We start from the raw sequence: 22,231 nt of genomic DNA, 5'->3' as shown, positions 1-22,231 counted from the left end.
ACACACACGGATGATGCTGCGTCGGGGGAAGGGCCTCAAAGTATCCAGCTAGAAAAGCCGACATTGGGCAACGCAAGCGACCGTCGCGTCCGCTTGCGACAGATGCAGTGCACTGAGAAAACACAACAACACTTAGGCGCTTCACACACTTTGCAGTGCAATGGGTGCCACTAAATCACACATTGACAAAGTCACATGCGCTTGCCAATGTCTCTGAATTGGCTTGGCAAACAGTGGGGTTTGGATGTCATATCACCCCCCCTGAGCGCTCTCTCTCTGAGAGAACACCATTCACTGATTTTTTTTTTTTTTTCAGTTTCACACACTGTGGTGTTGGTGTGCACGATTGCCAAAAGACAGTTGGGATGGCGGTCGACTCACTGCCCGGCATTCGTGGTAAGTGCTGCATTTGTTGCCGGGTATCGAGGGCTTGCCGTGTGTCGAGGAAGGGGTGTAGATGGTGGTGTAGATGGTGTGATGGGTCACGCGGGGTCGTGGGTTTGGTTCGCGGCGGGCTCAAATTTGATGTCCTGGACTTGACCGCTTGGGTTCGGTCTGGGCATTGCCGTGTGTGTGACGACGCGATGCAGCCGGTGCAATCTTTGTCCCATACAAATATGTGGCGCTGGTACGTCTAGCTTTGCGTGTTCCTCGCTTTGCCAAATGGCGCGCTTGCTCATCCTTCGCGGCTTTGCTCCGCTCAGGTTTTGCTCATGGTCCAAACCACCTCAAGCATTTTGGTGTTGCGCTATTCGCGAACGCGCGAGGGAGGCGCCTACCTCTCCACGACCGCTGTTGTAATGGCAGAGCTGTTCAAGGTTGGCTTTGGGTCCCGCCGCTTGGTAGATTTTGCGCCTGCATCAGACTCACCTTGCTTCTGATATGATTAGCTGCTGGGATCGGCCGTGCTGCTCAACTATGAGCGACGCGAGTCCCCCCTTGAAACCATCGGCTACATGTACCGTGAGCTTTTTATCAACTGGGTGTCGTCGCTCAAGCTCAGCGTCCCTGCCCTACTCTACACAGTCCAGAACAACCTGCTCTTTGTTGCTCTCAGCAACCTGCCCGCAGCCAGCTACCAGGTGGGTCTTGCCTCGCACCAACGTCCGGTTGCCCCGCCAGGTCTCTGCATCTATATTTCATGTGTCTTTCTGCCCGTCTCCATCTCCGTCTTCGTCTTTGGCTTTGATTTTTGGCTGCTGATCTGTCTGCTGAGATCGTATACAACAATGGCACCCCACTCACGTTCGCCCTCTTTGTCCCCGCAGGTCACCTATCAGCTCAAGATCTTGACCACGGCCATCTTCTCCGTCATTATGCTTGGCCGATCTCTGAACATGTATCAGTGGCTCTCACTGGTCCTCTTGATGGGTGGTGTGGCCTTGGTTCAGGTGAGATGATGGCGCACCTAGGACCTCGCATCTTGTCTAAGCATGAAATGCATGCGCGCGTTTTTTCTCTTGCTCTCTGTCTTTGTCTTGTCCCTGTCACAGTTAGAGCATGCATGTGGGACACATTTCAGTCTGGTGCCTTCGCACGACTCACGCCCGTCCCTTTGCGTTGATTGCTGCTTGGCTCAGATGCCGAGTTCATCTGATGAGGAGGACCCAACTGCGATCAAGCCCATCGGCAACCAGATTGTGGGCTTGATTGCCGTGCTTTCCGCCTGCTGCTCCTCGGGCTTTGCCGGCGTGTACTTTGAGAAGATTCTCAAGGGCACCAAGTGCGTTTCTGCACCCTCGTTTTGCAGCCTCATGTTGTCCGATCTTGTTGTCGCCGATTTTGTTTGCATTTTCAACCGCGCAAGCTCACCCCGCGCCGCACACGGTCTGCCCTGCTGTAGGCAATCACTTTGGCTGCGCAACGTGCAGCTTGGTCTCTTCGGCATGGTCCTGGGCTTGATCGGCGTCTATGCCAACGATGGCCAGGCCGTGGCGGAGAATGGCTTCTTCCAGAACTATGATGGCATCACCTGGACAGCCATCTCCTTGCAGGCCTTTGGTGGCCTCATCATTGCTGCCGTCATCAAGTCAGTGCGCACTTGCCACGGACCCTCGCCGTTTGCTGGCGATAATAGCCTTCTCCCGTCCATTTTCCTTACCTTGTGTGCCGGCGCTTCACACTTTAGATACGCGGATAACATCCTCAAGGGCTTTGCCAACAGCATCTCCATTATTCTTACGGGCCTGATCTCTTTTATCATGCTGGCTGATTTCCAGCTCACCTTTATGTTTGCCATTGGCGCCTTCCTTGTAATGGGTGCGACCTTCCTCTACGGCCACACACCTGCTCCGGCGGCATCGGCCACCCCTGCCAAACCAAACGGCCTTCCCAAGGTATGCGACTGATCCTTTCGTCATTTGAACAGGCGAAAAACTGCAGTCTTTTGCTTGCTTGCATGTCCCGGTCTGCGCATCCCCAGGCGTAGGGGACGTGACCGTCCTGCCCACGACAAACAAACTCACGCTGTACCACGGGCTCGGTTTACTTTGGTTGAGTCACCGCAGTGAGGCCAGTGAAGGAGTTTGGAGCACTGGTGTTAAAGAGCCATCACGGCTGTTGCTTCGTCCACCCCTGAGGCTGCCTTTCAGAGCGCCACAGAGTAGATTGACGCTCTTGCTTGTGGCGGCCGTTTTCAGTGAGACGCGCGTCGGCAGAGTTGGGCTCTCTTGCATGCACAAGCAGTTTTGTTTCCAATTTTGTTCTTTGTTCTTGCCCGACCTGATTCGAGCGCAGGAAGAGCCTATGCTTATGGTTTGCGTCCGTCGGAAATTGTATAAGAACCGTAGTCCTTGGTCGGATCGTATGGTTCCCAGCGCGAGGCCGGGAAAATGTGCTTGTGACGCTCGTACCATGAGCGCAAACAGACCTGGGCCAGATCACAAAACCACATGAGGCCTGGTGCGTCGGCAAGGCGTCAGCACATCAATGTGCTATTCGTACCTTGCCAGCATGTGACTCCTCCTTCTCTACGCGCACGTCAGATTGTAACCTGTCGCACAAGATTCCCAAACCAGTGATCATGAGGGGTGGCGAGCAAAATCCGGAATCCACCAAGGGCACGGGCGACTGGCATGCTGCCCACAAAAACCCACCGAACATCGTCATGGACGTCAAAGTGGAACAGGGGACCGGATTTGCCGCGCGCTTTTGAAACGATGAGATCATAAAAAGTATGATGGTGCGGCATGATCAAATCCTCCTTGACATACACCAACTACCATGCACAAAGCATATTGAGGTCGAGAAAGACGAGGGTGAGGCACCGGGTCAGAAGCGTCTGGCGGCAAGCCGGCGAAAGAAAGATCGTTGGCAAACACTGACCGAATCGGCAGAGACGGCGCGCAACTCGGGAAAGTCGGCACGCAATTGTTTCAAAGCCGCCTAGCAGCGCACGCGAGGTGATTAACCCAGTGATTGAGACATTGACTTGCACAAGCCGGCAGGTTTGCCAGCCTACCTGCAAAAACTGGCCAATTGAATTGCCCTTGGCAACTTGAACGGTTCGGCGGTTACCCGAGCCATCCCAGTATGAGTAGGTAATTTCTATCGGTTCGTTTCGCATCTCCTCCTGCTTTTCAACCCACTCCTTGCGAAGTTCCTCCCGGCGCAAACGCTCCTGCTCTTCTCGCTCACGGTCTGGTAAAAAGGACGTGTCCACCTGCACGATTAAGCGCGCATCGTTTGCTTGAGATGGTGGACCGAGCCCACGCATGGTACCGTCAAACGGGGACGGGCCGACGGAGGAGGAAGAGGAGGAGGAGGAAGAAGAAGTAGAAGACGGATAGGCAACATCCGTGACGCGTACCTCTGGATTCTTGCCCAGGCGCTTCTTAGGGGGCAGAGGGGCTAGAAAAGTGGCAGTTCAAGTGAACCAGACGCGTGTGCAGCGAGCGAATTCATAGAAGTGGCGAGGTCACGGGGATGCAAACATACCTTCGTCTTCTTCCTCTTCCTCATCACCACCAAAGGACAGGACCGCCTAGTATACCATGCAGTCAGGGCAAAGTGGATATCAAATTAGAAAGGCTTGGAAGTCGGGCACGGTGCGCAATGGTATGCAGTACAAGAGAGAGACCTTGACTTTGGCTTTGGTACGCTTCTTGGTGGGCTCGGGCATGGCTGCCTTCTTGGCAGCTTCGGCCTCCTCAGCGGCCAGCGCATCTGCCACCTGAAGAATTGTTAGACGCAGCCTTGTTGAGTGCGCACAGGAGAGGGCAGGACGGAGCACGCGACAAGAGGCAGGGAAGGGAGCCCACTCCTCACCTTGCGTGCTCGTGCAGCTTCGGCCTCAGCTTGGACCGCCTTCATCTGATCCAGGGTGACAAGACCGTACGTCTTGACAGCAGCCTCCGCCTCGGCAGCATTACTGATCCGCGTCTCAAACTGTCAACACCATTCCTTCACGTGAGAAAGGGTGGTGGGCGTGGCGGGCGTCGCCAGTTCAGGTCTCGGGGGGCGAGTCAAGGCACGATGCGCACGACTGCCGACACACCTTGCCGGCAACTCGAGCATGGCGAGCCTGTTCCTGCTCCATTCGCTCCGTCTGCTCTTTGAGTTCCTGCTCGCGCTTCTCGCGCTGACGCATCAGCTCAATGGCTCGCCGGCCCTTTTGGGCCGGCCCCGTATACTGACTCATGCCGCCGCCGTTTTATGAGAGAGAGCGCGCGCGAGAGAGAGAGAAATGTGAGAGAGAGAGGGGTTTAGAGGTTCAAAAGAAGTGTTTCAAATTCTGGGAGGAAACCATAGTGAAATGTTCGCTTATTCAGAGGTAGAGTTGACCGGAGGTGTTGGCGAAGAGAAGCGCACACGTCAGAATTCCACATCAAAAGCAGTTTTTTTTCCGGAAGGCTGAACTCCAATCTACACAAACTCAACTATCAGCGTATATAAGTACCTGTGAGCTAACGTTAGTTTCTGTTGTTAAAAAGTATTTTCTGCTTTATCCTTCTAGATAACATCATCTTCTGTGTGCTCAGCTGGTTCAGAAGATCGAGCCGCAGCAAATGGCAGCGCCCTCGCTGGTTTGATCCAAGCCCGCCGCCAGCCGTGACGGAAGAGCAGACGGTGAGAGGAAGAAGCGTTCAGGTGGGCGGCGGTGGTGGTTGACTTGGCAATTGAGCTGTCGTGCCGCTCGCTGCAATTCGGCGTTGAGACACGGCTCCAAGACCAACGCAATGGCAGCATATGAAGCCCTGTGCCAGGCCTGGGAGGCCAACCGCATCGATGAACTGGGCTTTGTGCATGACGAGGAGCAGCCCGTTCAGGTTTTTGAAGGCACCAAGTTGGCCGTGGCTTATGATGCGCTGTCCGAAATAGCCGCCTTTGCGTTTGCCCAGCTGGCACCCCTCTTGCGGCGCGGCCAGCCAGTGCTGGAGAATAACGAGGATGCACAGCAGTTGGGGCGCGCCACGCTGGCTCTTCTCACCATCAATGGAAACAATTATGCGGCTTGGCGCTATCGCCTTGGTCTCATGCACAGCCATCCCGACATTCTCCCACCAGAACGCGAGCTTGCTTTGACCGAGGCCCTTCTCCGCAAGCACCCCAAGTCGACGCTGGGTTGGAGTCATCGGTGTGTGCCGCCCGCCTCCGCCAATAATCCCCTTACGCTTGACGGGCTCTCACATGAGAAGATTGGACAAGGCACCTTGTGTTGCAAGAGTTGTTTTCTTTCTCGTTTGCTCTTTGTGGATCCTGACTCACGCGTGCTTGTCCTCGGGTGGTAAACAGACGAGCCTGCTTGCAGCTCATCCATGACCGAACGGAGCTCGGTGCTGAGGCCGAGCGTGGTAGTGCAATGGCTGCCGACTGGCTCACCGACGAGGTGCTCGCCACAGAGTGGACACTCATCGAGCGACTCGCCGACGAATATCCCAAAAACTACTATGCTTGGTCGTATCGACATTGGCTCGCGGCCGTCGTTGCGCTTCATCCCGATGCCAACCGTCGCCGCCGTCAGATCTTGGCCGACTTGCAGCGCACGCATGTCTTTGCCGCCACGCATTTAAGCGACTACAGCGCATACCATCACGAATATACCCTGTGGCAGCTGATCATTGCCAAAGACAAGGTGCTTTCGCGCGAGCTGGCGCATCTCGAGGAGTGTCGAGGCCGAGTGGAACTGCTTATTCAGCGGCGTGATCTCTACCCTGGTCATGCTGCCCTGGAGGAACACATTGTTCGCCTTCAAGCCTGGCTGGCAACCCTGCCTGACGCCGGCGACCTGATCAGCGAGTCTGAAGCAACTTCTCCCGTCCCTGCCGAGTAAAATCCCCTTGTTGGATCTTGGCCACGCTTGCGGGCTGAGCCCACTCATCGGACATTGGACGAGGCCCCTTATGGCCGCATCAACTGCAGCTCCAAGCAACATCCAACTCCTTTCTTGGCGTGACCTGATCCAAACTTGGAGTCAAGGTAGTCATGAATGTCATTCTGTTTGAATTGACGCGACAACCGACGGCAGTGAATCAGGCTAACAAAGTCAAAATGAAGTCAAGGGTTTAGGAACGGGCTACAAACAAGCATGAAAAGAGCAGGGAAGCAAAGTCTAAGGCGTTGGAAACTCAGGCAGAAAAAACAGACAAAAACAAAACAGAACCTTGCACCTCCAAGCTTGCGTTGGGAAGCTTTGTCAAACGATTTTTTTTTTCGGTGAGTGTGGTGTGTGACGATTTATTGGAGTCCCTTTTGAACAACGTTCAAAAACTCCCAATAGGATGGGCCCTGGACCGTCTTGTCGTCATACTAAAATACAACAATACAGGGGGTAGGGGTGAGTGCCGCCACCAAGTTGCACGCAGACATGCACGGACGGGCCAGAATGAGAAATAAAGATCATTGCCAGGCGTACCAGCATGTTGGTAAACTTGGCACGAAGGGGCGACCGATCAGTGATAACGTGCAGCACTTGGTATCGCGAGATGAGACCACGCAGGCCCTTGATGATGTTGCGCATGCGGATGTTGCTATCCGACTCACACCGCGGCAAGGGTCCCTACAAAAACCAGGGAAAGAAAATGAGTTTGTTCAAAAAAAAAGGCGGAAAACAAAATAAAAAGAACGACTCAGGTCATGCCATAGTGGTCAGCCGGCTATAGCTGTTCACTAAGGTCCAGTGTCTGAGAACACAATCCGGTGCCACCTCATCAAATGGGTCATGCGTGGGAACCTACGTATTCAGGCTCCAGTTCAGCCTGGGATTGCACGCCAAAAAATTGATCCATCAGCTCGGGTGGCGTGTGCGGTCCCAGATAAAGGTAGACGCCGTCACCGCTGTACAGGAGGTGAATGCCATCGCGAACCAAGCGCTCGGCGCTCAGCTGTCGTTGAGGCGGCATGGGCAAGCGGTTGCGGCTATCTCGCACGCCCACGTTTTCAGCAATGTCATGTAGAGAGTAGAACCGAGGGTAAATGGCAATCATCAACTCACTACGTAGGTACGGGCACGTGTCCAGGCGCAGGGAAGTGAGTTGGCCGCGAGTTGCACAGACGCAGCCGCCGTGCACCTCTTTTTTGTGTCAAAGCAACACATGGTCACGTGTTGATGGTCGCGAGCCTGAAAAAAGAACAGTGTTAAAACATACTTGAGAGGAAGTGTTTTAATCAGAGACATTTGATATGCTCGCTCATCAGCCGACACTTGCGCGTCTGAACGAAAGGCGCTCTAAAAGGAAAGGAAAGAGAAGAAAAGAAAAGAAAAGAACGCGTAACCCACCGTCGTTGTCGTAAGATTTAGTCGAAGGAAAAAAGAAACACCACAGAAACGCGTAGCCAGACTTGCACGTGACGTGCGAGTTTGGCAAACAGTTGTTGCGGTGTGCTGGGCGTACCGATTTGAGCAGTGCGTTGATGTAGAGTGGTAGCAGCTTGAGCGAGTCGGGCGTCAGCAGCTGGCCGTCGGGCTCGGAGCCTAACACATCCTTGCGGTATGACTTGAAGGTGTCGATGCAAAAGTTGGACAAGGCGGACCGGGCATCCGCCAGCTTGGAGTTGACGGTGCGGTCCACAGCTGTCATAGAGCATGAAAAGTTGGAAATAAAAAATAAAAAAATAAAAAATGAGTTTCCGTGTTTTTGTGCTGTCGAATGGCCGACGAAGAGGCGTACCCAGCTTGGCAAGCAAGCCCGTAATGGCTTCGGCGTCGGCAAAGGCGTAAATCTCGTGCAGCGTTTTGACTACGGGCAGTGCCATGGTGTGTACGCGGATGCGTCGCGTGCCATCTGATGCCGTGTATAGCAAGGCTGCTTGGAAATAAACAAAGGGTGCTGTCTCGCCCAGCTTGTCGTCCAGCTGGCAAAGAGAAACGCGAGGAAGGTGAGGTCACAAGCTTTTGCCCCCACATGCAAGTTGAGGGGGTAAAACAAGCATGCCTACCGTCAGCTGCACAGTGTAGCCGTTGTCGGGGCTGACGTTGGCCAGTGCGAGCAAATCCTGATGGGGCCGCACACACAAGGGCATCGGTGAGTTTGGCAAGGGACGCGAGAAAGGCAGAGCTTGGTGCAAACCTGAGAACGAAGGAAAAAATTGCCGTGGAAGCCGTTCATGACAACCCCCTTGGAAGTGCGAAGACGCATCACGGCCTCGAGGGCCAGGGGACGGGTCAGATAGCGGCTCAGGTCCTTCTGAACCTGCGTTTGACAGGCAGGTCGGGCTGCGTTGAAGCCCGGATAGTGGTAAAGGGTGCCACCACCGTAGCGAGGCAGATCATTCAGCGAGGCAATGTCGGCATAGTCGCCGTTGAAGCAAAACACGTCAATGGCCAGTTGTGCACGCGAGGCATCGACCTGATTATTTGGGATTGTCAGAAAGCGCAGGGCGGTGAGAAGTCGAGCGCGGTCGACACTGGACACGGCACGAGGTGTGATGCAGACCCGAGGAGCGGACAGCCATACCGAGTAGGCCTTGTAGAAATCGGTCTGAGTCTTGAGCAGGGCGTGAACCTTGTCACCGCTGCGTTGAGAGGCATCATCGCGCATCTTAAGGCTTCCCACACCAATGCTGGGCAAGGTGGTTGTGAAGACGGATAGGCGCCCGCCCACGTTCCCAATGATTTGCCGGGCGGCTTGCAGGGCCGGGCCGAGTGCTGCTTGGCCACGCGGTGAAGACCGGACTGTCCTGGGCAGCTCCCTGAGCAAGGTCTCAACCAAAAAAAAAAAAAAAAAAAAAAAAAAAAAAAAAAGCAAGTCGCATGGCCAAGGTGTGGCAGCAGGTCAAAGGTGAGAGGCGGGCTTGGCCACGAGCAGGCTAGGCAAGTGCCTGGCGCCGGGCGCTGAACTGCAGGAGTTGGCAGTTTGGACCCGTTCAAGGAAAGGAAAATAAGGGAATGAACGAACCTCTCGACTTTCGGCGAGATTAACGAGCAGGTCGTCGGTGGCATGGGGGAGGAACGGGTCCTCGGTGTCTGTCATGACCATCATTTGGGGTTGGGCCAGTGAGGCTGCCAGGTTGTAAAAGTGAATGTTGGTGTCAAATGTCAAGAATGCTACACGGGTCCGGGCGTCGCCGGTAATGTGATCCAGCTCGTCCAGAATCGTTTGGCAGATGAGGTCAACGCTGCCGTTGGCGATGGCGGCGGCGGTGACGTCAATGAGGAAAATGTAGGTGCAGGGCTGCGGGGCGCGGACCATGTACTCGGGCGGTGCGATAAATTCAACCGAGGGCTGGATGAGGTCGGGTCGGCTCGTGCGATCAATCATTTCGCCAGTCAGGCGATTGTAGTCAAAGTCTTGGGGCAAGGGGTTGAGCCGGCCGCAGAGATTGCAGCGCCAGGAGCCGCCGCCTTGGACAAAGGCAACAAAGGGGTTGATGTAGGTGCGGCACACCTTGCAGCGAGTGATGGTGAGGTGATCAATGACGGGCAAGTTGGGGTCGGTGGCATAGGGGTGCACGTGAAGGGCAAACGGCAAGCGGGCGTTGGACAGCAGCTTGGGCGTCTCCGGGACGGCGGTCAGGGTGGAGCGCATGATGCGTTTGCTGACGTTGCAGCGCTCGTATTGCTCGGACAGGGGCGGTTTGACACCAGCGGCGGGCTTGGGGGGAAGCACGTTACGATCCGCCATGAGGTTGACGGAAACGCCCTGGGGTACCAGAGCATTGCTCGAGAGGCGCCGAAGCCGGGGGTCACCAAGCTTGGTGGGCGAGGGAGAGACGGCGCCCCCTGCAATGGGGGCCTGCTGAGCGCCGGGTGGGACAGGCTGCATTTGGGGCACGGACGGTGACGAGGCCTTTTCAAACTCGTATGACTGCGAGGGGTAGCGCCGCGATCTAATGCAAGCAGGGGCCGAGCAGACATGAGCCAGATTGGACGATGGGCAGCACAAGACCAAGGGAGGGGGCGGAGGTGTTGGGCAAAGACAAGCTCGCCAAGGGGTTGGGGTTTGGCGTACTTGACATAAGATCCCTGGCCTGGGTTGTCATTTTCAGGAATGGAGAAGAGGCCAGCAGAGGCCGGCGGTCCTGCTCCGTTGTGACCATCTGACCCGTTGCTGTGGGCAAAGCCGCCAGCCTCTGGGTCGGGCATGGTGGGAGGCATGGGCATGTTGCCGGGGTGAGGTGGCATGGGCATGTTACCGGGGTGGGGTGGCATGGGCATGTTGCCGGGGTGGGGAGGCATGGGCATGGGCATGCTGGCCGAATGGCTCGGGGGATGACCTCCAGGGGCTGACTGGGCACCGGCCGCTGGAGGAGGCATCATGGGCGGCATGGAAGGGGGGCCCGAGGGAGGCATGGAGGGAAAGCTAGTGGGCGGCATGGTGGGGGGGCCCGAGGGAGGCATGGAAGGAAAGCTAGTGGGCGGCATGGAAGGGGGGCCCGAGGGTGGCATGGAGGAGAAGCTAGTCGGTGGCATGGTAGGGGGACCTGTGGGTGGTCTGGGTATGGACATGGAGGCACTGCTGGCAGAGGTCCTGCCTGAAGGGGGGCCTGAAGGGGGGCCTGGTGGCATGGCTGGGGGTTGAAAGCTCATTTGCTGAAACTGCGTGGTAGGCGGTTGCATTGGCTGCTGAGGCAAGCTCGTGGGTGGAGGCCGAGGCGGCATGGCCATCATCGTGGGTGGCGGGGGGCCTGGTGGGCGAGAGCCACCGGAACCTGGGGGCATGGGCGGTGGCGCCGCCATGCTGCAGATCTGGAGGTGCAAAGCCAAATTGGATGAATGTGTGAGTCTGCGCTCGCAAAAAAAAAAAAAAAAGACGGCCAGTGAAGCATCAAGGTGGTGTGGGCATGCAAAGAAGGGACGATGGACAGGAACAAGAAAGCAGATGGCCTTGTCAGCTACGGCCCCCACGGGGCCCGAAAAGGGCCAGCATGGCACATGAATTGGGTCTGGTGGCGAGGTCGCGTCGGCCAAACATGTGTGTACCTGGTCTAGTGATTGGACAGACGGGCAAGAGAAAACGTGGTGTGCACGTCTCGAGGCGGTGATCGGAGCAGTGGCTCAAGTCTACGCGCCGGTGGTTCCCAGATGCCAACAAGCCAGAGACACGAGTCAGAATGAGCGGTGCAAGGGCAGCGTGTGATCGCTCCACGGAAAAAAACAAAGGAAGGGATACGAGCGCGACCGACGAAGACGACCACACGTGTCGTGTAGATCCATTGGCTGGGGAAGGCCGTCATGAGTCAGTACAGCAGGTGGCATACCTTGACGTTGGTGTGAGCCTGGTCGACTCAACCAACCAGTCCTGGGTCCCAGCACTATGTGTACCCGTACACACACTGCCACGTCTGCTTCAACACGACAAGGGACGGGACGGGACGGGATGGGACGGGGCGTTCACGGGCTCGGGCCAACACCGGAAACAGCCCCCCAATGGAAAAAGAGAGACTGTGTGAGAGAGGAGAAGAGAGAGAAGAGAGGAGAAGAGAGAGAAGAGAGGAGAAGAGAGAGAAGAGAGAAGAGAGAGGAGAGAAGAGAAGAGAGAGAAGAGAGAGAAGAGAGAGAAGAGAGAGAAGAGAGAGACAAGCTTGAAGAGGGTTGTCAGAAGAATGAGTTACATGTGGTAACACTCAGAGCAAGAAAATTGTCTGACATTCGGGAACAGTGCCAAGTGTTTGTCGTCGTGGCAATGTCATTTAGTAGTCAATCATCTCAATTGCTTATGAGCACGCTGCCTTCAAGCAAATTTGAATGCACATGTAACGTCGGTGTAATGACAGCAGAGCTGAGTTGAGAGCCGTGTGTACGTAATCTGCTGGATCAATTGCCAATTGCTGGAAAATTGTCTGCCTGGCAGAGCGCCAGCGGATGAACAAGTCAGGGCAGGAGAGGCCTCACAAGAAAAAGGGGGAGACAAATACTACATGTAACAAGCATAGACAACCCTTTGACAACAAAAAGGGGTTGGAACAGAAAATATACAGGTCAGAACAAACGCGGCGGCGGGGAGCCATCATCGGCTTCAACCCAGATCAGCAGCAGGGGGATAAAAAGACAAGATCGAGCCAAAATTGAGCCCTTTGAACATTAAATAGCAGGCAGAGAAAGAGCATGGACACGGCGCGCCTGCGCGGCGTCAACACGAAACAACCATGGAACCGCGGCAGTCATGGCTTCTTATGTGCGCAAAAAGTCCATCCTTTGAACGCAGGGCGGGCAGGTAAAGGCGTGGTGATGCTCCTTTTTGGACAAGCCCAGGCACTCGTAGTGGAACCAGTCGGAGCAGACGTTGCAGCACAACATCTCCTTCGTGGGCTCGCCGTGGCACAGGCAGACCACCCCGCTTGCGGCCTCGGGTCGACGGCTGGGTGAGAGCGCTGGTTCGCTAATGTTGCTGCCCATGACTGCATCCGAGGCATCCGCTGCGGTCTCAGTCTGAACGTACGAGGCGGCAGAATCTGCCGAACCAGCAGCGGAGCGCAAGTGCTGGTTTTCTGCTTCAAGCTCCGTAACGCGTGCACGCAGAGCATCCATGTCGTCTTGAAACGCGGCCGCCGTCTCCTTGGCGCGGTCGAGCTCCCGCACCAAGTTGCAAATGTACAGTTTCTTCTTGAGGCGAGAAACGCACGAGGCGTGCTTGTTGCGGAGACGCTTCTTTTGTGCCGGGGTCATGCCCTTCATGTGCTTGGTGCACTCGTCGAGTTCGGCCTGCCGTTTGGCCAAAAGTTGGCGAAGCTCAGCCTCCTCTTCTGGCGACATGAGCAGGTCGTGGCCGAGATCATCATCGCTATCGTGCATGGTACGACTGGCACTGCGGTGAGAACTGCCATCGTCGTCATCGTCGTGCGAGGGTTGTGAATGCAGCGCATGGTTGCGCTTGGGTGTGGGCTCGGCAGCCGCATCGTCGTCCGACGAATCGTGGTCCTGGTAAGCCTGAGGGTCGACCCGTCGCTTGCGAAGCTGCCGGGTGGACGGGCTAGTGTTGCTTTTGCCGGAGCTGCTGGTGGTGTTGGCGGCTGCAGCCCCAGCGGCAGAGCGGATCGCCTGAGAGATATTGGTGCCGAGGGTCGAGGTGCGGGTTGACCGGCGGCTGGTGGGAGCGGGGGCCAACAGGCTGATGTCGGGCTCCGGCGCCTCCAAGGGCGTGGCCGAGGACAATTCGCTCCCAAGCAGCGTGTCAAGCTCAGCAACGGTCATCATGCCCCCCGTGGGACTGCTAAACTTGGAGTGAGTGGGCGTTTTACCCAGCAAAAAGGCAGAAGGCGAAGGCAGATCCTCGTTAAAGAGCTGCTCAATGCGAGGCGTCAGCGCCGTTGGCGTGGTGGTCGTCATTGTGTCGGACAACGTCCCAATGCTGGTCGTGTTGTATTGATATATCAAGTGCGCGTATCTGGCAGCGTCAAGTGCAGACGAGAAAAACCAAAACAAAACAAAACACCAAGAGACGCTCAAGTTGCAAAGGCGCGGCGGGCTGTGAAATCGCAACACTCCTTCAAGCACCGCTTGGTGTTTGCGATCAAAAACTCGCTGTCTTCAAGCGCAAGACCAAAGTGGCTGACACCTGTCGCACGATGTGTCAATGCAAGTTGTTTGGTGATGGATATGGCAGCCGCTGTTCCACTTGACAAAGAGCTAAGCGGCTCGTGAAATGCTTCAGAAACGCAACGCGGGCGGCGAGTGCAAGGGCGGTGGACGCAAAAGTCAAGAGCTGGAGAGCGAGTCGCCAAAAAATCAAAAGGTCTGATGAGTCGGTAGACAAGCAGAGCTTTGAAAGAAAAATGAGCAAGAGCCGACACTTGCAAGCACTTCAAGCTTACCGCCCACCTCCACAATCATATCCACCTGCACCACAAGCAGAAAGCACAAGAGCAGAAATGCAAGGTGGGGGAGGTGTGGATGAGCGGCAAGAAGGTCGGGCGAGCGAGATGCCCTCGGGGTCCGGTCATCGAGCGCAAGCGCCAAGCGCCAAGGGGCAGGCAGCCGTTTCGAATCGGCCGTGCCCGGCTGCCAAAACGGAAAGAGTCAGAGAGTGAACGTTATTCCGAGTTGAAGAACGCAAAGCCAAAGCCAACACCAAGCCAAACGCAGAGACTTTACCAAGCGCCAAGGGATGATGTGTCACTTTACATGTGTTTTATTTTTAGAAAGAACGTCAACAAAGCAAGAGACAGAGAGGAAACAAAAGCAACAAACACTGAGAGAAACAAAGCAAGAAACAGAGAAGAGAGCTGTCACATCATCGTTATGTATGTGGAGCCAAGCTGGTATAAGGGCATTGGGTGATGGGATGAATCAAAAGAGGACTTTAGTGAATGAGGGGAGATGATGAGGTCAGAAAAGGAGAGCTCCAAAGTGGGAAAAAAATGGTTAGGGTTATGTCAGACAAATCCAAACGGGTTTTTTCTTGGCGCTTCGAGCGAAGCGGAGAAGATGTGTGTGAGCTCGAGCTGCCCAATTTGGAGTACACACGTAACCCTGTCCCAAGCTATGAAAATGTGAATTATTCTAAGAGTAAAAATACGCTCTTGTTGTTAGGGGTGGGATATTGCTTGACCCAAACAATGTCTTGGATGACGGGATTAGCCGTGCACACAGGCAAGCGAGACTCGATGATGATCGTTACCGTCGTGGGCTGGTGCAATGCGATGCGTCGTCATTGAGACTTGCTTGTATAACTTGCTTGCTTGCTCTGCAATCGTGGTGCTGGCGACGGGGCCGATCGCCAGGCCAACCCAGTGCAAGGGGCGCTTCAGGACCACAAGATGCATCATTCACCCGAGCATTTCACCTTGGCCATGTCGCTTGCAGACGCAATTTATCCCACAAGACTGGTCGCCAGGCCATTCACCGATGTTGTTTTGAGTCGTCGGCCCAAGTTACCGAGAGTGCCGCACTTGCTGGTATTGCTTGTGGTGGTGGTTGAGCTGTGAAAACTTTATAATCAAATCACCACATGTAGAGAGAAAGGAAGGAGAGAGGGAGGGGAAAGAAGGAAGAGCAAAAAGAGAGAGAAAAAGAGAAGATGAAATTATTGATAGCAAGGGCAAGAAGAAAAAGTAAATCTACTACATGTACATAAGAAAAGAAACGCTGACAATTCGCACAGATCCAATGATTTGATGTGCGACGGCATCGGAGCGTTGGCTGATTGATTGATTGAGAAGCAACGGCATCGGAGCGTTGGCTGATTGTTGGATTGAGGTGCAACAGCGTCAGAGCGTTGGCTGATTGATGGATTGAGGTGCAACAGCGTCAGAGCGTTGGCTGATTGATGGATTGAGGTTCAACAGCGTCAGAGCGTTGGCTGATTGATTGATTGAGAAGCAACGGCGTCAGAGCGTTGGCTGATGGATGGATTGAGGTGCAACAGCGTCAGAGCGTTGGCTGATTGATGGATTGAGAAGCAACGGCGTCGGAGCGTCAGTTGATCAATTGATTGAGGTGCAACGGCGTCAGAGCGTCACCCGATTAATTGAGGAGTTACTGTGTCACGTCGTCATGATGTTGGGTTGGGTCGCGTGCAGCTGGGCTCAACAGGTGGCAAGCCCATTGTCATGTCTGATATAAAGCGTGTTTCTTTCATCCCAGCGAGAAACGTTCATAGACTGGTCGCCGGGGTGGAGGCGCCCGTCACCTACTAGCACTGCACGTTGCCTGCGAAGAGGATCATGCGGAGGTTGTGGAGAAGCTGTTGCAGCATGGTGCTGATGTCAACGCCAAGAAATCAAACGTCAGTACTTTCTTTCTGTTTACTTCCTACTCTTTGTCCATCCATCAGCTGTTACAACCCCTCTCCTCGTTGCTACAAGCCGTCTAACTTGAATACAGCATCTTTCTCTCCTTCTTCTTTTGGCGTCTCAACTCCCCCTCCAATCCTAAAATCTACACAAGTTTCAATTGTGTTTGTTGTGACTGTCGTCGGCCCTTGGACTGTTTCACCCACCCGCCGAATGAATCACAAATCTGTCCCACTTGTACTGTCTCTGCATCTGATGTGCGTATATGGCCCCGTCATCTCCGTGGCTCAATGACCACAAATAATAGAACACGACGGCACTTCATTTAGCTTGCGCGTCTGAGGATGAGAGCGTTGTCAACATGCTGGTGGAGAGCGGCGCCGATGTTGATGCGCTGAATGAGGTTGGCTCTCCCTGATACACGCAAATTGCGTGTTCACAACATGCGCTTTCCTTTTGCACCTGTGCTTTGCATGGCCGTATCTCGTTTGTCGGACGACAACGGCGTGTTTTGCTCATGCTGCTTTTGATGTCCATCTCCCTTTTACATTGGCACGATTATGCCTATGTTGGCCTTGCAGAGGAATGAGCGTCCGCTTGATTGCATTTTGACATTCGATTGGGTTGATCCACAGGTAGGAAAAGCCGATGCTGTGCTATTGAGGCAGCTTCCATTTTGCATGTCTTATTTGACCGCTATGGCATCAGCTGGTAATCAGGATGCTTCGTGCCAGCCGTCAGCCCGGATCATACCAGAGTCCAGTGCCACAAGGTGAGATACCCATGTTCAAACCATACATCACGACATTGCATATGGTTGACTTGAACGACTCTAGTTCAAGCTGTAGTCCTGGCCGAGTGGAATAGAATCTGCAGTACTGGAATTGCGGTCCTCTTTGGTGTTGGCTGGCGCTTGGAGCCGGCACCTTTTGAATTCTGCACTTTTGATGGTCTAAAGTCCATTCTTCACGAGTTCAAAGTCTAGGAGCCCCGACGAGCGGCAACCTACAAAGGCATCCCTTTGCGACTATGCATGTCCGTTCATGAGATATCAAAGCCAAATAAGTTCAAGCGTGTGAATAATTCGAATAGCAATCGATTCTCGATTTTCAGGCTTCATGCGTGTGGAGGCCGGTTTGGGGTTTGCGTAGTGTTGAGGGAGCATATGAAAAGAACTTTGAAAGAGAAAACAACGGATTTGACGCCACGACTAGCGACTTGTCCAGGTCAGCCGAATGGGCGCACTGAGCAGGAGCAGTGGTTCAAGTGCCCCAGAAGGGGGTGATGGATGGTCTGCTCGCGTGATGACTAGCATCCGTCAGCCCTTGGGTTCAGCACCGGGCTACGATCAGCTCTCTCGCTTCTTATGCTTGACTGTGACGCATTTTTTCAAGCCACAGACCTGATGACACATCTCAAAGCTCAATACAGCGTTGACTGAGACAGCACGGATAGAAAGCACTTTGATCTCAGAGTCAAGGCAGCTGCTTTGACCAGCAAGAAAACCACGCAAGCACGCTGCACACATCCACCCGGTGTTTGATTGGCTTGGACGCTCAGGTCGGATATAAATCGCTGTCAGGAATGCTCGCTCGCATCGGGGTGGAACAGATTGCTATGGCCAGAGGGTTTTAATCGGGTCACCAACGAGCTTGAAATTCTTTCCATCTGCCACGGCAAGCGAAGCGAAGCGGCTTTGCGCGCACGCACAAGAAATTTGCTCGTATGACAATTAACATGAAAAGTATTTGACTTTTCTCAAATGTCAGTCAGAACAACGGTTTTGAACGTGTCGCATTCCCCCCCCTTTTTTTTTCTGCTTGTGCCCCGATGTCGACATCGGCATCGACATCGGCATCAACCTTGGCGGGCCTGCTCGACGCATCTTGCTCTATGTGTGATGCCTGATCGTTTGTGCTTGATCTCCCGGCTGAGGCCTTGTGGTGACGTGAGAACGTTTGGTAGAGAGAGAGCATCGCTGCCACTTTTTTTCTTTTCAGTGAGGCGACTGATCTCGCCTCACAGTCGTCAGCGTGTGCTTGGGCAAGCAAGGCCACCTGTGCTCGTGAATGCAACCCAAAACTATTGGCCAGAGGTGAGTCGTTTGTTGCATTAGGAAGAGAAGAGCAAGACCCGCTGATCGGCTGCCGTTTTGGAAATTGCGCGCGCGCACATCAAATCGGGTTGTCAGATGGAGGGGCTCATGAGATTGGTGGTGGATAGAGAAGCAAAGAAAGCGGTTTGAAGCGGATGGTGAATCGAGCGATACCGTTCTCATGAGTGATGATGGCGAGCAGCTGCACAAGGCGTGTATATCACCAGATCCACAAGAGGCGCTGCAGCTGTTGAATAGTTGGGACCAACAACGTATTCGAGATGCTGTCCAATACAAAGATTGTGTACGTATGGAGTGATGTTACGTGGTTTTGGTGACACTCCGAATATGCCACTGAATGTGGAGACGTTATGGTATACCATGGGACATATTTCTGCATGTTTGCTTCTTCCCGCAGGATGGCGGTACACCGCTGCACTGGTTCTGCTATAAGGGTGATGGCAAGGTGGTGGAGATGCTGTTGAAGCACGGTGCTGATGCTAGAGCTAAATCCGGCGTCAGTACAATACCTCTCTCTATGATGGTACACCTGCACCACCTGATGATGATGATGGGGCTGATGCTGTATCTGTACCTAATGCTCATGCATCATCCCACAGTATTGGTGGACACCACTGCACAAGGCTTGCCTGAACGGTCATATCAAGGTGGTGGAGATGCTGATGGAGCACGATGCTGATGCTAAAGCCAAGAGCAAGGTCAGTACAAGACCTCCCTCTTTCTCCTTGACGCTTCTGGCTGCTGCTCCTGCTCCCGCTACTCGTCGCCGTTGCCCCGTCTCTCTCTCCTCTCTGCCCTGCCCTCCCGCGCGCGTCCGTTCTACCCTTGCTCCTTTCCTTCTTGTCGCTGTCTTTTTTCTTTTCCCGTTTTCCGTCCGCCCTTTCTTGGTACTCCCTGTATCCTGCCTTGCCCTGCTACACCTTCCGCCCGCTTCCCTTTTCTGATGTTGTGACTTCAAACTGGGCAATACTCGACCCCTTGCCATCGCGCCACTGCCTCCCTCGCATTGTAGCTTTACCCGGCAATGACTTTTGTGCCGCATCTGCTTCGCTCGGGCTTGTGGTTTTCTGAATTTCACTGGCTCATCTAGACCCGTTGTCTTGTGCTGCATGACCGTCTTGCTCAAACAATGACGTGCTGGCCAACCAATGCCTCGGCAGGACGAGAACACACCACTTCACCTCGCCTGTAGCGACAATCACGCCGAAATCGTTTTGATCCTTCTAAGTCATGGTGCAGACGTCAACGCAAGAAACTGTGTAAGAAGCTTCTTGCGTGTCCCCTGATGCTGAAAAGTCCAAAGCCCAATATGTTGCTGGCGCCCATTCCTGCCTGATGAATTCCTTTTCGCGGCTAGGATGGGGCGACGGCATTGCACGCCGCCTGCCAACGTGGTAGCATGAAGGCGGTACAAGCCTTGTTGAGTCACAATGCAGACCCCAAAGTCACAACAAACGTATGTTGCACTCCTTGCTGTGTAAAATTGATGGTATTGTGTTGCCTCCTCCCGTGAAAAGGACTCTTTTCTCATCTTTCCGAACATGGATTCTAATATAGGACGGCCAAACGCCTCTCCATGCAGCCTGCACTGCCTTCTCTGCCAGCCGAGAGAATATCCAAAAACTCTTGCAACATGGTGCCGACCCAGATGCGAGGGATCTTGTGAGCTCTTCATTACGATGCCGTGCTTCTCCACTTTCTGCTGCACCTGCGACTGATACGTGATGGCCTGCTGTGGCAGACGGGTGCACGGCCCTTGGATTTGCTTCTTCGCGAGGATCCCATCGAGCTGGAGGTGGGCTTTTTTTTTTATGTTCGGTATTGATTGCAGAGGCAAGCTTGCTTACCGATGAATCTGCTTCACTTTATAGCTGGTTGCAGAGCTGTTGGGCGCAACCCGTAACCCTTGCTCCTACCAAACTTTGAATCCCAATGGTGCGAACCTGATTCACATGTCATTGTTCGCATTGCCTTGTTCTCATCGGATCTCAATGTGGCGCCAGTCCAAGGCTTGATTCATGCGGAGCAGGTCAGACGCTGGCGGTGCGCTGCTGCTGTTCTCTGTAGCGTTGGTTGGCGCGTGGATCTTCAATTGTTCAATATTGACGACCTACAAACCCTTGGTGACCTGGCCGCTCGAACGTCCGCTGCTCAAGTAGGACTTTAAAAATTGATGTGGGTGACGCTTGTGGTTGGCTTAATTTTATTTCCTCAGAAAGAGTGGTTCATGTGTAATTTCTGCATCAAAGCGAGCCTTCGAGGCAATGCTCGCGTCTACTGTGACCAGACGCGCTGGGAGACGAACATGCATGGAGATCGCCCTACAGTGCCTGTGTGTGGCCGAATCAAGAGGCGCTTTGAAGAGAAGTGATCAACGCAAGGGCAGGCATCGGCAACCAACGCCTCTACAGTCGTCAAGGTATTAAGGCGTGGCCGGAAGCAGTGATGAAACTCAGGGTTGCCAAAATTATTCTGCGAGACCGACGGGCGTCGATACACTGCTCCAATGATTGCCTGAACGGCTCATACTGATGGTGATGCCACGACACTCCGGCTCACTTGAGGAGAAACAAAGAGGAAGCACAAATATGAGAACCACGAGAAGGAGGGCAAGAAGCACCATCAATGTAAGCACGCCTCGCTCTCATCCGACCAACCGACCGACCAACTTCTCAACTGGCCAACGAGCGTGATGCGCGCGATCACGTGGCTGCTGCTCCTCAACCCCGGATTCAAAGTGAAATCTTCCCGCACCGGCTCGGTCGATGCTGTATTCAGACTTTGGGATGCATCATGTAGCCCGTGGCTTGAAGCATGTGTCACAGCCGAACGTGTCGAACCGATAAAGGGGGACTTCAGCAGCTACGAACATTCAAATTTCTTTTTTTTTTTCCTTCTGGCAGGCATTGAATGATGTGGGTGCTCTGTCAGGATCTGGGCTGCGCTTGCTCTGCGAGGATCAAGGCCTCGACGGTCGGGCTTTCCGATGAAAGAAATGGGCAAAGGCTTCTAGCCATGGCGGTAATTGGGAGCGACGAAAATGGCCAATGATGTTGCTGGATGCGCGAGGCCATGAGCTTAAAGCTGCTGGAGGGCATTTAGCCAACGGGCTTGTCAAGCCATGGCAGTCAACGAGGCAGTACACGTTGTCCGTTGAAGCCCCAATTTTGCAGTGCTTTTGAAGCCGCTTGTCACGGGCGAGCTGTCATGGCTGGCAACGAGGCAGTATACGTTGCATGACTCGACTCTTTCTCTGAAAGTTAAAAGTTTAATAAAAAAGAAGAAAAGGGTATGTGTGTGTGTGTGTTAGCGTCAAATCCGTGCTTCCACGCATTTGAACACTCCCACTGCTTTCGCACACACTCAGCATCGGTCGCTATGGGTCTTCCTATTGGTATTCCATAGCTACGACGACCTCACACATTGACACCTACTTTTGGACCCCCTGGGCTTGATCCTCCTCGTGGCAGTCACATGAGTAAACACCGCGTGTGACGCGGTCCCCACGATGCCTGGGCAGCTGCCCTGGGGCAATAAGCTTGTGGCTACTGTTGTTTCCCTTTGTTGTGACACCTGCGGTCGGGCACGAGTTGCACTTTCCCTATCCTCGGGATTGAGCGACTCTACAGCTATTCTAACGGTGCACCTGGTCTGGTCACTGTGAATGCTTGCCGACCGCAGGTACGTCAAGCCCTCTGCCATTCTGTCTTCCCCTTGCTCTCCTGTGTGCTCTGCTCTCTTGTGACTTTCCCTATCCTCGGGATTGAGCGACTCTACAGCTATTCTAACGGTGCACCTGGTCTGGTCACTGTGAATGCTTGCCGACCGCAGCTGGTTCAATTGACCTCAAGACACCACCAAAGCTTTCGCTCCGCTCCGACGGACGTCTCTCAAACCTCTCTCAAAACGCTTCCTCAAACCTACGCGCTTCCTCGCAACCCAAAGACGGCCTCCAGACGTGCTGGAGCCTGACATGGTAGCGATTGAAAACTTCGATCGACCGAC

General features: G+C 54.2%; 6 protein-coding genes across 6 annotated transcripts; 3 read left to right on the top strand and 3 right to left on the bottom strand.

Moving 5' to 3' along the window:
* Positions 1-365: 365 nt before the first annotated feature.
* MONBRDRAFT_34027 (uncharacterized protein) lies at positions 366-2,787 on the top strand (the record flags this gene model as incomplete). The annotated part of the gene is made up of 9 exons (XM_001749284.1): positions 366-396; positions 591-628; positions 705-818; positions 891-1,082; positions 1,269-1,391; positions 1,581-1,723; positions 1,844-2,029; positions 2,129-2,336; positions 2,508-2,787. The coding sequence occupies 9 exons, from the start codon at positions 366-368 to the stop codon at positions 2,508-2,510; spliced, it is 1,038 nt and encodes a 345-aa protein (XP_001749336.1). The 3' UTR covers positions 2,511-2,787.
* MONBRDRAFT_28793 (uncharacterized protein) lies at positions 2,750-4,639 on the bottom strand (the record flags this gene model as incomplete). Its single annotated transcript, XM_001749218.1, has 10 exons — positions 2,750-2,869; positions 2,944-2,992; positions 3,096-3,217; positions 3,325-3,384; positions 3,461-3,661; positions 3,809-3,849; positions 3,937-3,982; positions 4,046-4,171; positions 4,267-4,386; positions 4,496-4,639. 10 exons carry the CDS (start codon positions 4,637-4,639, stop codon positions 2,750-2,752), a joined length of 1,029 nt encoding a protein of 342 aa, XP_001749270.1.
* A 313-nt stretch (positions 4,640-4,952) lies between these two features.
* MONBRDRAFT_34026 (uncharacterized protein) lies at positions 4,953-6,461 on the top strand. The gene is made up of 2 exons (XM_001749283.1): positions 4,953-5,575; positions 5,734-6,461. The coding sequence occupies exons 1-2, from the start codon at positions 5,178-5,180 to the stop codon at positions 6,269-6,271; spliced, it is 936 nt and encodes a 311-aa protein (XP_001749335.1). The 5' UTR covers positions 4,953-5,177; the 3' UTR covers positions 6,272-6,461.
* A 24-nt stretch (positions 6,462-6,485) lies between these two features.
* Positions 6,486-11,116, bottom strand: MONBRDRAFT_34025 (uncharacterized protein; the record flags this gene model as incomplete). Its single annotated transcript, XM_001749217.1, has 11 exons — positions 6,486-6,747; positions 6,854-6,997; positions 7,176-7,431; positions 7,587-7,666; positions 7,833-8,011; positions 8,109-8,292; positions 8,377-8,433; positions 8,508-8,786; positions 8,895-9,140; positions 9,336-10,266; positions 10,389-11,116. The coding sequence occupies 11 exons, from the start codon at positions 11,114-11,116 to the stop codon at positions 6,676-6,678; spliced, it is 3,156 nt and encodes a 1,051-aa protein (XP_001749269.1). The 3' UTR covers positions 6,486-6,675.
* Positions 11,117-12,550: 1,434 nt separating this feature from the next.
* On the bottom strand, positions 12,551-13,705 carry MONBRDRAFT_11417 (uncharacterized protein; the record flags this gene model as incomplete). The annotated part of the gene is made up of 1 exon (XM_001749216.1): positions 12,551-13,705. One exon carries the CDS (start codon positions 13,703-13,705, stop codon positions 12,551-12,553), a length of 1,155 nt encoding a protein of 384 aa, XP_001749268.1.
* Positions 13,706-16,808: 3,103 nt separating this feature from the next.
* MONBRDRAFT_11416 (uncharacterized protein) lies at positions 16,809-20,597 on the top strand (the record flags this gene model as incomplete). The annotated part of the gene is made up of 6 exons (XM_001749282.1): positions 16,809-16,882; positions 18,136-18,205; positions 18,624-18,749; positions 18,826-18,924; positions 19,584-19,682; positions 20,442-20,597. The coding sequence occupies 6 exons, from the start codon at positions 16,809-16,811 to the stop codon at positions 20,595-20,597; spliced, it is 624 nt and encodes a 207-aa protein (XP_001749334.1).
* Between the last annotated feature and the right edge of the window lie 1,634 nt (positions 20,598-22,231).

Source organism: Monosiga brevicollis, genomic scaffold, assembly GCF_000002865.3.
Source record: "Monosiga brevicollis MX1 MONBRscaffold_29 genomic scaffold, whole genome shotgun sequence".
Lineage (NCBI taxonomy): Eukaryota > Choanoflagellata > Craspedida > Salpingoecidae > Monosiga > Monosiga brevicollis.
The sequence above is the reverse complement of the archived record's forward strand: the minus strand, read 5'-3'. Positions and strand labels throughout refer to the sequence as shown.